This window comes from Molothrus aeneus, chromosome W, assembly GCF_037042795.1.
Source record: "Molothrus aeneus isolate 106 chromosome W, BPBGC_Maene_1.0, whole genome shotgun sequence".
NCBI lineage: Eukaryota > Metazoa > Chordata > Aves > Passeriformes > Icteridae > Molothrus > Molothrus aeneus.
The window spans coordinates 826,408-842,951 of NC_089679.1; the positions used below are offsets into that span (position 1 = coordinate 826,408).

Genomic DNA, 16,544 nt, shown 5'->3' on the forward strand with positions numbered 1-16,544 from the left:
GCTACTTTTGTTTTGGAAGGCTAAATGTGTTGCACTGTATAGTAAGATTCAAAGTCTCTGAGCAGAGGACAGAAAACAAGTTTTGTGTTGAACCATCCTGCTAAATATGAGGGTATGCTTTTTATAGTGTTTTAACTACTTGAACTGATTTAGTTAAATCTTACTTTTTCTCATTGATCAGTAATGGAAAACATGAAATCTGTGTGTTTGCGGTTTTTTACTTTGTGAGAACAGATTTTTTTTTTAATAAGTATGTTTTTAAACTTGCTTCCTCATATAATTAAGAGGTGACTAATGACAGGGTGAAAATGCTTGTTCAGTTGGTGCAGTCAAGTCTCAAAAATCTTTTGGGCTTATATTCATATTTTTTGAGATATCTTTTAATTTCTAGCTGTTAGTTCTTATAAACATGTTCAAGGGAAGTTCTATTTCCTTGGTCTTTATTGCAAATAGCATCTTTACTGTAGCTATTTGCATGGAGGGCCTAATTTTTGAAAAATTCAAATTCCAGCTCTTGTTAAAACTGGAGATGCATATTTTCATGGATTCAGTGCAAGCTTGAGTGTTGGAAACAAAATGTATGTAGTCTAATTTTAATTCTGCCACTTCTGTCACGTGATAGATGTCCTTTTATTTCTCCATAGGAAAATCCAAATATTAAAATATTTATGAAAACTGTTAAGGTTAATTGCACTTTCAGTGCTTAACTCTTGTGTGACACTATTGCTATTATGAAAATTAATTTTCTGAATACATATGCCAAAGCTATGCTTGGAACATGCGCATAATGTTTAAGAATTTGTTTGGATCTGTAGAGAAACCTCAATTAAGAATTTCTCTGTAGGTGTGAATTTAAATGTCCATAGATTAAATTCTGAACATTTCTACAGATATATGAGGGGTTTTTTAATTGATAACATGCATATGTCCAACACTCTCTGACTGTGTCCTTTTAGATATTCCATGTGTATAGGGTTTAATGCTTTAATGCCAATGTTAGTTTTTTGAAGTGTGGTGGGTTGACCTTGGCTGGATGCCAGGTACTCACCAAAGCTGCTCTGCCACTCTCTTCTGTAACTGGACATGAGAAAGAAAATATAGTGAAAGGCTCATGGGTTAAGGATCAAGAGAGATCACTCACTGATTACCATAATGGGCAAAACAGACTCAACTTAAGGATGTTAATTGAATTTATTGCAAACAAAATCAGAGCAGGATAGTGAGAAGTAAAATAAATCTTAAAAACACCTTCGCCCCATCCCTCCCTCCTTCCTCAGCTCTACCTCCTCCCTGCCAGAGGTGCAGAGAGACAGGGAAGGGGGGTTACAGTCAGTTCATCACAGGTTGCTTCTGCCGTTGCTCAGGCAGAAGAGTCCTTTACCTGTGCCAGCATGTGGTCCTGCCCATGGGAGACAATTCTGCACAAACTTCTCCAATGGTAGTGCTTCCCATGGACTGCAGTTCTTCATTAACTGCTCCATCATGGGTCCCTTCCATGGGGTGCAATCATCTGGGGACAGACTACTCCAGCATGGGTCCCCCATGGGGTCACAAGTCCTACCAGGAAACCTGCTCCAGCATGGGCTCCTCTCTCCATGCATCTGCAGGTCCCTGCCAGGACCCTACTCCATCACAGGTTTCGTACAAATTCACAGCCTTCTTTCAGGCATTTGCCTACTCTGGCGTGGGACTCCTCCATGGGCTGCAGCAGGACAGCCTGCTTCACCATGGTCTGCACTATGGGCTGCAGGGAAATCTCAGCTCCAGCCCCTGGAGCACCTCCTGCCCCTCCTTCTGCACTGACCTGGGTGTCTGCAGAACTGTTCATCTCACATATTCTCATTCCTCTCTTCTCTGGCTGCAATTACAACTGCACAATATATTTTTTTTTATTTTTTTATTTTTTTTTTTACTTCTTTAATATGTAATCACAGAGGCGTTACTACCATTTCTGATTGGCTCAGCCTTAGCCAGCAACAAATCGATCCTGGAGCCAGCTGGCATCGGCTCTGTCAGACATGAGGGAAGCTTCTAGCAGCTTCTCATGAATGCCACCCCTGTAGTTCCCCCTGCTGCAAAAACCGGGCCATGCAAACCCAATACATGAATTTCTTTATTTCACATTACATGGAACTTTGATTTAGCAGAATGATACAGCAATTTACTTAAATAACAGTGCAAGTACAAGTTACATTTAGCAGAGTATAGCAGTTGCAATGTACAGTTGTATCACAATACAAATGTGTTTGCCATTATTGGTCTCCATCACAATGCTGGGCATCCCCAGTTGTTGGGAAGAAATATTTGGGTTGAAACCGACTCAAGCCTATTGCTCTACTCAACGTTCTGTCTGTTAGTTGGACCATTTTTATACTATATATGCTATACTTAGTTTTTATACTTGGTTTTGTCTCTATACTAAGTTTTTATAATGATTTTGGCTGAGCCACGTATACACCCACCCATTCTGGCCTCACTAATGCAGGAATATATGTATTTGATGATATTATCAACTCAAGGGCAGATACACAGCCATTTTAATTCCTTAACTGTTGTAGCCATTTATCTATAACAAAGGCTACCTTCAGTCTCCTTTGTGTTAAGTTCAGATTTTTGTAACAGTTGTCATCAGTAACTCCCTAATTCTTCACTTAACTTCATGAGTACGTAGTCCTTGCCTATCTCCTCAGCCTTCTTCCATTCTAGAAACTCATTGATAAATCCCATCATGATGTGTTTAAGCTTTTTTACTTGAAAAGGAGAACTTTTCTATAAGATACCTTTTTGACATTGTGTATAAACAGATTTTATTGTTCAGTAATTCCATCATTTATATTGTAGGTCATGCGGGAGTCTCTGCAAGCATGATGAAGAAAAGAACTTCCCACAAGTAAGTTCCTAATACTTCCTCAAGTGTAGTTCTCAATAACTGGCAGTACCATTCTAGAAATGTATCTGTATTGTTCCAGTCATTTTGAAAAAAATGCGGAGCAGTATTCAAATGGTGTATGTGTGTAGAATCAGACTTTATTCTTTTGGGAGGACAATGGGAAAGAATGCACCATTGGTACAGTTCTAAACATCATTTTGAATGTTATTCTGAGAGAAATTATTCTATCAATAAAGTTCTGTAACTTATAATTCAGAAACAAGAGATTGCAAGCCAGAAATTGGGCATATGTACTCTAGGATTCATTGCAGCTTTAGTTTTTGAAAAGGTTTTTTTTACCTTTGTAAAAAAATAATCAATGTACTGTAGTATGGCTACTATTTGTGTGAAGGTTACTTGCTTATCCTATACATTTATCATATTTATTATTCACTGTACTAGAATTTGAGATAGTAGCTAAATGTTGCTATGAGTAAATGTGAAAAGATATAGGTAGTAGCTTAGACAAAAATTACCTTAATTTCAAACAGCTAGATGTATCTGGCTGCATCTCTGGTGGGTGAACTCTAAAATAAGCTAGAGAAAGGTGAAATTTATTAAAATGCTATTAGTTATATTTTGAGTATGAAGTCCTATAATGCTGATATACAACAGGCATAAATCCAAAACAATTTGTCTGGCAGAAATATCTTCCATGATTAACATTTGAATTAGTATTAACGATTTCCCAAATGCAACACCTGATGTAAAACTACTCTCAATTCCTTCCACCAACTCTTCATTATTCAGTCTTGTCTATCTCCTTACAAGGCAGAGATAAACATTTATTTGTCTAGAGACAGGTAGAGTTAAAATTTAATTTCTTTTGTTCTTTTTCAACCGCTCAGAGAAAGGAGTGTATGATGGGAAGACTATCAGAGGTGGGTTGCCTTTTGTACTTGAGGGTGGCTAGATTTGTCTTTATTGTTATTTTGATATACACTTATTTAAATACCTAAATAGGTTGTATATTTTTTAGCATAAAGGCTTTTATGGGGCATATTAAGTCATGATCCTAAGTCACGTGATTTTGAGGCATTTAACTTAAGCGCCCAGCTGAGTTTTATATTGATTTAGCCTAGTTTAATTGTTTAAGAATTGTTTGGTGAAGGTTTTATTTTGTACCAAACCAAGATGACTTTGTGTGCTGCTCAATGACTTCTCCGCAAATGACACACTAGTATAGAGTTGTTTTTATTTGATATTCATTGCTTATATTTTTGAAATGAACAGTAAGTAGCACTGTAGACATGTTTAAACAAGTGAGATATGAATCACTGTTTAAAAATGTATGCTGATACTACTATGAGCCGTTACAGCAGATCATTAATTAATAATGCATACTTTGTCATTGATTTAGTTATGATGACTTTTACATTCCTCATTAAAAGAAAAAGAGGAACAAGTTACTGGCACTTGAAGTTGTAAGTTCATAGGGGAGGGAAGAGCCACCAGGACAGAACAGGACGTAGTCCAGTAACTGAGGAAGAGATAAAATGAGCTGTGTGGATTAGTTTTCTAAATTCTTCTTAACTAAAATGTTAGTTAACCATTGACCCTTTTGGAAGGGGGTCCCATGGTCAGCTACAAAAGGGCAGTTCTTCTGAATGTTTTGTCAGTGTCAATGGGTAGTGATGATTTTTGCGAATAAAAAGTTGACTCTGTTTGTGTCAGATCAGTCAGTAGTCTCTTGGTTCTTATCTTTTCCACCCTTGTTGCATAAGGAAATAGTGTAAGTATAACATCTTACCAGTTTCTCATAGTTGGTGGTTCAAGGACTTTGTGGTGAAGATTCTATCTGCCCCTTAACTATCACTGTACTTATCCCTTGTGAATTTCTGATCGCAGTTTAAACTAACTTCTTGTGGTGGTTTATACTTGACTATGAGCCAAACTCCCACCCACCTGCTTACTCCCCTTCCTCAGTGAGGCAGGGGGAGAAAATAGAATGAGAATGTTCATGGGTCAAGATAGAGACAGGAAGATTGCTTACTGTTACCAATTGAATGGGAGCTTCAGACAAGCCCTGCCTTTTCCTCAGATTTTTGGCAGCAGCCTAAATTTAGGTGGCCTGCAACTAAAATAGCTCTGGCCTGCAAGTTCTAAGAATGGCAGATCAGGTCTATTATAAAATAAGTTATTTATTGAATAAGCAGGAGATAACAGACAAAAGGCCTTAAACAAAGTTACTTATTACACAGTATAAAACAAAAAGAACTACTAGTAGATTACATAAAACAGTGCACGACATTAAGGTACCTATATTAAAGCAAGCAAAGAAATAGTATTGATTAGGAGTCAATGTAAATTATCACTGAAATGACAATAGTGTACACAGGTTCCCTTCCCTCAACTCCTGGGAGAGTAACCAAAAAGCAGGTGTCCCAACTTTGGGGACAAAGCCCCACACATTTCCAAGGAACATGCAGAAGATTTCTGCTTTGTGAAAGTTTTGTGCAGCTTTTATACTTTGTAAAGTGAAGTGTCTGTCAGTCAGAAATTCCAGCTTATCTTTCCACATCTTGCTTCCACAGCAAGATGTTTATTGTCAGCTGAAAGCCTTAGTGCCATGTCGCCGAAATATCTCACTACAAGACAAGCTGTCTTGATTATTTCACCAAAGCTCATGTGAAGATCATGTGAGGGGCAGGATGCCTTGAGTTATTTCACCAGCTAACAAGCAACAGATAAGGTCTTGTGGTGGGGGAGATGCCCTGCTACACTTACCAGGCACTATCACAGGCAAAACAGGCTTGACTTGTGGAAAATTAATTTATTGCAAATTTAAATAGGTGGTAAGAAACAGGAAGACAAACATTAAAACAACACCTTTCTTTCCTCCTTTCCCATGTTTAAATTAATTCCTTCACTCCAGATTCACCACCATCCCCAGGGTGCAGGGGAAATGAGGGAGGGGAGTTTACAGTCCGTACATAATGGTTGCTTTCTGCCACTCCTTTCTTCTTGTACTTAATTTCTTCCTGCTCTGGCATAGGTTCTCTACAGGTCACAGTTCCTGTCAGGAAAGTGATTCAGCATGGTCTCTTGTGGGGGAGACAGTCCTGTCAGTTAAACTCTGCTCTGGCATGGGTTCTCTATGGGTTCTCCACGGGCCTCAGTTCCTTCATTAAATACCTAACTGCTCCAGCATGGATCCTTTTCTTCCCCTCCTTCTCTGCCTGTCCAGTGGTGGATTTTTTGCTCTTTGCTAAATATGTTTTCACAAAGGCACCATAAACTTTGCTGATGGTCTCTACTTTAGCTGTCAGTGGGAACATTGCCAAGCCAGCTGGAACCAGCTGTGTCTGGCACAGGGTAGCCTGACTTCCTCTCCTAGAGGCTACTTCTGCAGGTGTTGTCATGTCTGTATGTGTATGTGTGTCCATTACCAAAACCTTGCCACGTAAGCCCAATACACCTGTAATCCTAAGAAAATTAATTTCACAACTGAATGATGGCTTTTGAAGGAGGACAGAAAGTATTTTACAACTTCTGTCTTTAGTAATGTGCCTCACAGTCTGAATATTAAGGAAAAAGAGTTTATAACAATTCTCTGATCATATTATCCCCCATTAGTGACAGACTGTAATAGTATCAAAATAGTATCAAAATTCTAATTCAGGCCCTATTTTTAATAATTTTTCTACATGGTTCCATGAAATATAGAAATTGTACTGACCATTGCTACTCTTCTTCATTTGTACTCTTTTCTAAATTTCTTTGAATTTTCCATGATCTGGTTCTGCTAATAAAACCCTTTCTCGTTACAAGACTTCACTTATCAGTTTAGGGTCTTCAAGATAAATACTTAGTCACTGAGATGAGCAGCTCTGGTGCCAGCACAATCCATAGCATAGGGGGGATTCCTGAACCTGGGGGAGCCACAAGAGCTGCCAGGAGCCCACACTTGTGCTACAGCTGCTGATAAGACCTGGGTGGGGCCAGGAAGAATGGTGGTCAACCCCCCCACCTCCATATGAAAGAAGCCCCTATGGAGTGCTAGTGACACAACAGGGCTGTTTGCAGGGAAGGGTGTGCAAAAAAGGCACTGTAGCTCTGCCAACATAACCAGGAAGTAATGGTATCCAGCTGGCAGAAGGCTATGAACACTCTAAACTCTGCACCCACAATGAATGACACAGTTATTCAGACAGAGCTCTGGTGGGAAGATGCTGCTACCCAAGTGTGGGGCTGCAGGGCATATCCTACTCTTATGCCAGTACTGGACAGCAGCAGTGAGCACAACTGGGGGAGGTCCACTCAGGTAGAGGAACTACGCTGCTTAGCAACAAAGCTCCAGGACGTGATGAGTAGGTTGTTAAGGAGTATCAGGGAGAGTGAAAGAGAGACTACTGGAATTGCCCCCTACCTTCCCTGCAGCAGGGCTGTCAGGCAGACAGGACATATGATATAGAATATTTCCTATCCTGTCTTTGCTTGGCAGAATGTGGTGACTTAAGCGATAGGGGACAATGGTGACAAGTTCCTGCTTGGTGTTATCGGCAATGAAGAGAGACAAGGACTCTGTGAAATGGTCAAAGAATCCAAATTTATTGTGAACTACAACTGCTTATGTACTTATTCTAGGAAGACTAGTAATGTTTTAAAACAATGATTGAGTTAATCATTGCATAAACAAACTTATACATTTTAAACATCTCTTGCTTGCAGAAGTTGATTCAATCTTCTTCCCTGTCCCAGTCTGATCCAATTTTCTTGCAATCTTCAAAGCTCTGTTTGTTCTTGCCAAGGCATCCTGTTATCAAATCTCTTATGCTAACCAAGTCCAAAGTCCATCATCTGTCTCATGTGTCCCAATAGGTGTAGCAGAAGTAAGGAGGGGAGTCAGCAGAACTGCCACCTTGGACTTGTGGAGGGCACACTTCAGCCTGTTTAGGGGCCTGGTTGAAAGAGTCCCTTGAGAGGCAGTCCTGAAGGACAAAGGAGTCCAGGAAGGCTGAACGTTCTTCAAGAAGAAAATCTTAAAGGCTCAGGCCATCCCAGTGTGCTGAAAGATAAGCTGACAGGGAAGACCAGCCTGGCTGAACAGAGAGCTTTAGCTGGAATTCAGGGAAAAAAGGAGAGTTTATGACCATTGGAAGAAAGGGCAGTCAATTCAGGAGGACTACAAGGATGTTGAGAGGTTGTGCAGGGAGAAAATCGGAAGGGCCAAAGCCCAACTAGAACTTAATCTGACTACTGCTGTAAAAGACAATAAAAACTGTTTCTAAAAATACATTAGCAACAAAAGGGGGCTAAGGAGAATTTCCATCCTTTTTTGGATGAGGGGGGAAACATAATGACAAAAGATGAGGAAAAAGACTAAGGTAATGAAGGTCTTCTTTGCCTCAGTCTTTAATAGTAAAACCAGTTGTCTTCAGGGTACCCAGCCCACTGACCTGTAAGACAGGCAGGGAGCAGAATGAGGCCCCCATAATCAAAGGGGAAATAGTCAGCAACCTGCTACACCTCTTAGACACACACTAGTCTATGGAGCAGGACAGGATCCATCCAAGGGTACTGAGGGAGCTGGTGAAAGTTCTCATTAAGCCACTTTCAATAATTTGCCATCAGTCCCAGTTAACTGGAGAGGTCTCAGTTGATTGGAAGTTTGCAAATAGAATGTACATCTACAAGAAGGTCTGGAAGGAGGATCCAGGGAACTACAGGACCATCAGCCTGACCTTGATCCTTGGGAATGTTATGGAACAGATTATCTTGAATGCCATCATGCAGCACATACAAGACAACCATTTGATCACATCCATTCAGCTTGAATTTATGAAAGGCAGGTCCTGTTTCACTGACCTTATCTCCTTCTATGACAAGGTTACCCTCTTAGTAGACAAGGGAAAGGCTGTGGATGTTGTCTACCTGAACTTCAGTATACTGATGACGATTGATAAAGAGACAGGGTCTCCATGGTTTGCAGACGTGAAGCTGTTTATTGATACACACAGCTGAGTTTATATACCTTTTCAGCTGTAACTAAAAATAGCACAACTATAACATTTATGTAACTAAGTAACATTGCTTAATTCAAAGCCTCGTACATACTAGCACAGGTATGTGCAATCTTAAATAATTTCTGCTTACCAAGCACATCGTACCAAGCACACCATTAACTTTTGCATTCCTTCTTCAGGGTTCTACTTTCTATTGCCAAGGTTTATGGCCTACTAATACTAACATATCCACTTCTGTCATGAGCTGAAGAGTGCTCCCAGCTCAGCTTTCTAGTTGTATTTTTACATGTCCCCCTTTCTTTTCCACCAGTAAAATTTTCTTTGTGGATTTATCAATCAGTCTCTGAACACATTGCAAAACACATGGCAAACAAATCCTCATAAGCAATAATATGGCTAAAATATAAATTCCTGTTTTAGCTAAGTGTTTAAGCCAGCCAGTAAGCCCCCATCCCCCAAGTATATGTCCAAGCCAGTCACTATCATCTACTACTCTTAATTTGGTTACACTGTCTCAAAGGGCCTGTATGTTAGCGTGAATAGACAAAGAGTTGTCAGAAAGATTCATGCAGCATAAGCCTACAAAATCCTTGCAACCGTGTCCATGCACCAAAAGCAAAAAATCTATCGCAGATCTACTTTGCAACGTATCATGTCTCACGCTATCAACAACTGTTAATAAGCCTGTTAAAGCAGAGCTAGTAGCATTAGTTTGCTTTGCAAGCCAGCAGCCAAGGTTATTTAAAGCTTTTAATGCATGTGCCATGCCTATAGATGGAATAATTGAGGCAAATACTCGGGCTTCAGTGTTCCAGGATTCGACGTTATCATCCCAATTTAGGCTATGTGTGTGTGCTACACTTTGCTCGCACCAATCTGTGTAAAGATGGTAAGTTTTCCTGTAAGGAGTGAAACATGATTAGTCGCCCAAAAGTGCAAGGGCCTCCTACAGCCCTTCCTGGTATTAGTTTCCAGGCTCTGTTTCCACATATCAAGAATTTATTGTCTATTAACCCAATAGAAGCCACTGCAGGTAAAATTGGCTGAGGCAGGGTATGATTACTCCAGGCAGAAGCATTAGCATAAATTCCCATGCCTGAAACATCAAGGCCAAATCTTTTCTCAGCAAAGGGTCCACTAGTATGATTTTAAAAGAAACACGCAAAGGACTGAGTGGATCCAAAAATGTCCAATTCTTGAGGCTGTAGGGAAAGAGTAAAAAAAAATCAGAAACTTTATTTACTCCTAACCCTCTCTCATTAGTAAAATACCATCCTGCTGTCCTATTATTCTTTTTACAATACTTATCATTGCACCACCACACTGGCTCAATTCAACCTGGGGCGATATAATCCCTGGGCATTGTCATGTTATATAAGGCATCCCATTCACTTTTCTCTAAAGGCATGGCTACTAGGCAAGTCTGGAAAGGATCACTGCGGGAGGTCATGGATAGGCACAACATAGATGCATTTAAAGCTTGAGCTAGTGTAAGCCACACGTTGCATTCTGGAAGAGGTGGCATTGCAACTACCTCTCCTTCGTCAAGAAGGAGTCCTACCAGAAAAAACAGCCTGAGAAGGCACATCCGGCTCCCAAAAATACTGATGTGGAAGCCAGCCATGCTCCTTCCCACAAACCAATTTTAAAATGACACGATCACCAAAAGAATAGTGCAAAGGATCACACTGTGGGCAATCCCGAAGCCAGTGTTCTGATTTGCAATACCACTTTCTTTGGCACTTATAACAGAAACACTAAGACCTCACATGGTGGGAATAGTCTCTGCAAATAAAACAAGGGATAAGGTTATTTTCACATCTAAGTCCAAGCCTCCTTTCACTCCATCTCTGCCATTTTTCTCGGAGGGAGATTTGTTCTGCAATTAGAGCTTTTACTATCTCTGGAATGAGTCGACCGTACAGCTTTTGAAGTGGTGAGAGGTCGATGAGTCCCCTCGGGTCAGGTAGAAGCTGGTTTGGGTGGCCACGGGTTCTTGGGGGATCCGGACTCTGCAGTCTGAGAAGGCAGAGCTGAGGGTGAAGTGGGCAAAACCAGGGAGGAAGTGCCAGGGTGATCAGGATCCTCAGGGAGGTATGCAAGGATTCTCTGAAAGGTCTCACATTCTTGGCTGGGATCCACCTCAGGCCATTTTCTGTGGAGACACAAGCAAAACCTCTCCCATGTGACAAGGGGATAAGGTCCTATATTTTTACCTGTTTCTGGGTCCATAATAAGGACAGGGGCATTCTGCTTAACTTCTAACTGAGGGGTTTTGCCAAAATGCCTTACAATTGGAGGGTTAAGATCCATGAGGGAACAATTTAAAAAGTCAAAAACATACACCTTTTGTAATCACTCTGCCAGAGTAGCATTCCTCATTGCCCCTTTCTGTTGTAACAAAAGACGCTTCAGTGAAGCATGGGCACTTTCGATTATAGCTTGGCCTGTTGAGTAATGAGGAATCCCTGTTTTGTGTGTTACTCCCCAGAGGGCAAGGAAATTTGCAACTCTCTGAGAAATATATGCTGGGCCATTATCAGTTTTGACTTGTGAGAGGATACCCAGTACTACAAAGGCACTCATAAAGTGATGGCAAACGTCTTTTGCTGATTCTCCTGTATGACAGGATGCAAATAAAGCACCTGAAAAGGTATCAATAGAGGAATGAATGTACTTAAGTCTGTCAAATTCAGGAAAATGAGTAACATATGTTTGCCAGATTTGACAGCTTTGAAGTCCTCTAGGGTTAACACCTCCTGCAACGGAGGGGAAGGAGTGTCTTTGACAGTCTGGGCACACAGCCGCAATACTAACAGCTTGGAGTGTGGTCAAGTCAAAGGCACAGGTGAGCACAGCAGCATCCTGGTGAAAAAATGAGTGACTGAGTTTTTCCTGGGAAAAGTGGTCCAGCAGTTGAACAGGTAGGGTAAGTAAATCTGCTTGCCAGTTTCCTTCTGCAATAAAACCAGGTAAAGTAGTGTGAGACCTGACATGCATGACAAAATAGGGGTGCTGCCTAATATCTAAAAGGAAAACAAGTTGTAACCACTGAAACAATTCCTTGTTGGGAACATCCTTTAGTATGGCAGCTTCAGCTCTCTCCACAAGTCCTGCAACATAAGCAGAATCTGTTATTAAGTTAAAAAGGGTAACAAATCGCTGGAAGGCCTGCACAACAGCTGCCAATTCAGCAATCTGGGGAGAACCTGAAACAGTGGTGGAATATGAATCCCATTGGTTGAGATCTGTTTTCCATCAAAGCAGTACTGACTTGTGGGTGCAGCCAGATCCATCTGTAAAAACAGTTAAAGCTTGTAACGGAACCTCACTTCTCTTGGGTCGCGTTAGGAGATTAAAGCTGGTTGCCACAAGCTTGTGATTCAGGGGATGTGTAGAAAGTTGTCCAGAAAAGTCAGCGAGGGCCATTTGAAAAACTTCAGATTACTGCAACAGCCACTGTAAATAGACAGTAGTAATAGGCAAAGAGATCAAACAAAAATCCACACCTGCAAGTGTGGTAAGTCTCTGTCTAGCTTTTACAATGAGCAAAGCAAGCATCTCATGTTGTGTGCTTTTAGTTTTAGACATTTGGTGTGGCAGAAAAATCCACGCTATGGTCAGCAAGGGGTCAGGCACTTTAGGATCCCACTGAAAAGTCAAAGCATGGGGTTGCCTTGCCAAATTCAGAATTATTAAAGAAAAAAGCAACTCAGGGGCCCAGCGGGCCACTTGCCAATTTGAAATAGCATCAGCTACTTGCTGCAGTGCCTGGCAGGCTTCTGGTGTGAGCTGCTGAGGTGACAGGAGATCTGGTTCTCCTTTTAACAGATCAAACAAAGGGCTCACATCTGCATTTGAGATTCCTAGCAAGGAATGAACCCAATTAATTGAACCCAAAAGCTTTTGGGCATAATGCAAAGTGTGAATGTCTGTTTGAATTTGTAAAGGCTGAGGAGAAATACTCTGGGTCCTAATGTGCCAGCCGAGGTATTTCCAAGGAGGTTGATGCTGGATTTTTTTGGAAGCAACACAAAGCCCTGCCTGGGTTACAGCAGCAACGATAAGGACTAAGGCTTCCTCCATAACTTCCTGTTTTTCTGCTGCAATAAGAATGTCATCCATGTAATGATATAATAAGCCAGCAGGCATCTTTTGGCAAATGGGGCTGAGGACCTTCACAACAAACCACTGGCAAATAGTAGGACTGTTTTTCATGCCCTGGGAAAGGACCACACAGTGATACCTTTGCAGGGGTGCTTGCATATTAGTGCTTGGGACAGAAAAGGCAAATTTAGGAGCATTATCATGATGCAAAGGAATGTCAAAAAAGCAGTCTTTTAAGTCAATGACTGTCAGGTGCCAATCTCAAGGGATCATGGTGGGAGATGGAAGACCATCTGGAGTGCTCCCATGTCCTCCATATCAGCATTGATTTTGCAGAGGTCTTGGTACAACCACCACTTGCCAGTTTTTTTTTTTTAATTACAAACACAGGTGAATTCCAGAGACTGTTAGAGGGGACTATATGTCCCTTCTGAAGTTGCTCTTGGACAAGGTCAGTAAGAGTGTGCAATTTAGGTAGTGGGAGGGGCCACTGGTCCACCCAGAGGGATATATCAGTTTTCCAGGTTAATTTCAGGGTATCACATGCCACAATGGCCCCTATTAAAAATAAGACTGAATTTTGAGACCCCATTGAGAAAGTACAACTCGTCCCCATAATACCATGGGTACAGGCAGAACAAACAGTTTTACTGAGGCTATGTGACCTTCAGGTCCCGTCACCTGAGGTAGATCGCGACTTTGATAACTGCACTTCTTGCCCCAGTCCCAGTGAGAGCTTGGGGTACCTGTGTGAGGGGCCATGTGGGGGGCCACTTGGCTTGAGAGATAACAGTGGCATCAGCTCCAGTATCTAAAATACCAGTGAGTGTTATCTGCTCCCCTGTAATGTCAGGGTACATTTGCAAGTGGGACATTCATCAGAAATTGTCTGTGCCCACAGTATTTGTGGGGTTCCCATAGAACCAAGTCCTCCCACTCTTGTTTTGCATTCTTTTACAGGGGATGACAAATTGTGTGAAAAGGGAATCAATTGTGCGATATGTGTGCCTTGAGGGACAGTACAGGGTGGAAAGGGGGTCCAAGCCATGATTTTAATTTCCCCAACAGAGTCTGAGTCTATCACTCCTGGGAGGACAAAAAGTCCTAAAAGGGTAGTTGAAGACCTCCCCACCAGCAAAGCACTTTTCTGGGGTCCTGGTGGGCCAAAAATTCCTGTAGCGAGTAAATGAACAGAAGAATCGAGCAATGTTATTGTGATTGAGGTTGCTAGGTCCAGTCCGGCACTGCCTGCAGTTGCTGGGCAAAGACTTGAGGCGATCCTCAGCTGGGTATTGTCACTCTTGCGCCGAGGTTGAGGCAGGAACAGGCGAGAGGCAGGATCGTAGAAAAGGCAAAGAAGGCTTTATTCAAAAGAACCGCGCGGTTTTTATAGAGTAGTACAATAGGTTCTATTCTACTGGCTAACTAACAGAAACATCTTTCTCACACATTGTCCTTGAGAGGAACAGAAAAATAAAGTAGAAAAACACCACCTGCAAATTGTTTATGCTCAACGAGTTATCGCATCTTTCCAACTCCCTAAAACTTCTCACAAGCCGCTGTGAGAAATGCTTGCCGTTTCTCTCTCTCTGTCCCATGGCATCCACAGGGTATCCTTGGTGGATGCATCTGCGGAGTTGGCATCTGTGGTGGCAGCATCTGCGGTGGTGGCTGAGGTATTTGTGTAGGAGTGTGGTGCCTGCCCGCACTGCAATTCCAGTTTTCCTGGATTGGGTGACCTTCAAAACCGTACTTGGAGCGACACTGGTTAGCAAAATGACGCCCCTGATGATACTGTGGACATACATCAGGGGTTTTTGACTTAGCTCCTTTCTGAGCGAAGCAGTCTTTTTTAAGGTGGCCAGGTTTGCCACAGCCGAAACAGACTCCCGGAGTTCCAGAGGGACCTTTGATGGCTGCAAAAGCTGCGGCCATGGCTTCATACTGATGTTCTATTGTCCCAATATAGTTGCACGCTTCAACCATTTTAATAAGAGCTGGTTCTTGGTTAGGCAGGGACTTAAGCTGTTTTTTACAGTCTATGTTTGCATTTTCAACAGCAAATTTTAAAAGCAAAATTTCACGGGTGTCAGAATTATCAATTTGGTGTTCAAGTGCTTGCTTAAGGCGGTCAATAAACTGCATGTAGGGCTCTTTAGGCCCCTGGACAATGGTTGTGAACTCTTTCTGAGGTGTTTTTGCATCGGGGACCTTAAGAAAGGCTTGGTGAACTGCATCCGGGACTCCATCAAGGGCTTCCCTTGGGCGGTCTCGCAACTGGGCAGCAGGATCTGTGTATGGTGTCATTCCCATAAGCTGTCTGATTGTGAGGCCTGCCAGGGTCTGATTAGCATGACCCACACAAGTTATAAGAAGGTGTTGCAGACCCTTCTCCCACTCCTTTTCCCATAAGCTGTATTGAATGAGGCATAGCAGTAGCTGAGCAAGAGTTTTTAAATTGTGTGGGGTCATTATGTGAGCAGCAAACACAGAATCTAGCATGTTTGCAAAATGCAGTGAACTGATGACGTGCTCAGTAGCTGCCTGTTGGAGCTCTTTAATTTCTGGGAAAGACAGCTGTTCCCAATGGGCATTTCACTTTCAGGGTCCCAAATATACTACCGGTGCCACAATTCTTTCAGCAATGTCAAATTCCCCCTCACTTAATGCTTGCTGTTTTAAACAGACCCAGTTGTCATGAGGATTGAGGGGATACAAATCAGGTTCTTTGTCAGGATCAATGGGCCCAGGATCAAAGCGGTCCTCCTCTTCGTTTTCCTGGCTGTTGTCTGGGCAGTAGCCAGCAGCTAAACCCCCTACAGAGCGCAAAGGGCCCCCCTCCCTTTCCCTCATAAGGGAGGGTACCGGGGCTGTGGGTCATGTTTGCTGTGGTGGGAGAGATGCAGTCTCTTCGGAATGTAAGGAATTCTGTGACTCCACCGTAAAGGGGGGGCAAATGGCAATCTGTTTGACTTTAGCAGCAGTCTCTTAAGATTTTAAAGAGCATTGAGCTTCTGCCATAGAGGGAAGGCAGGCATTCCCTTTAGCCTGGGACTTTTCTTGGGCCTTTAAGACCTCAAAAATCACCCACCAGGGGGGTAGCATTTCTGCAGCTGCTTTATTTCCCTTGGTAGCAGAATCCCATAGCTTAATTCCTGCTTTGTCCCACAAATCAGTCATAAAAACCATGGACTCTGTGACTCCTGGTATCTCAGCTGCTGCCCATCGTAATAGGACTTTTAAGTCATATGAGGGCAAAGTTTTGCCATGCTGTTGCAACAGCTTAGACATAAGTTCAAAAATGTCTCTTTCCCCGGGCAGACATCCCCTGACCCATTGTCCCCTGCAGCAGTTAACCTCTTATATCCTGGAGGGATACCTCACCTCCTTTATCCCGGAAGGGTTCGTTGCCAGCTGGCTTTCCTGCTTCCTCACGACAGCACTTCGTTTTGCAGGGCTTGTTGTCAATCACTCAGCTAGATGATCATCGCTTCCTCACCACAAGGGCACCATTTGACGGCAATTAATAAAGAGATGGGGTC

General features: G+C 42.3%; 1 protein-coding gene across 7 annotated transcripts in view; it reads left to right on the forward strand.

The window, feature by feature from the left end:
• LOC136568568 (spindlin-Z-like) overlaps positions 1–16,544 on the forward strand; it is a 107,233-nt gene that overhangs the window by 77,208 nt on the left and 13,481 nt on the right. For all 7 annotated transcript variants that reach the window (XM_066568585.1, XM_066568584.1, XM_066568583.1 and 4 more), the window contains one exon: positions 2,842–2,890. In XM_066568585.1, coding sequence (XP_066424682.1) covers positions 2,842–2,890 — 49 coding nt within the window. The remainder of the gene's footprint in view (positions 1–2,841; positions 2,891–16,544) is intronic.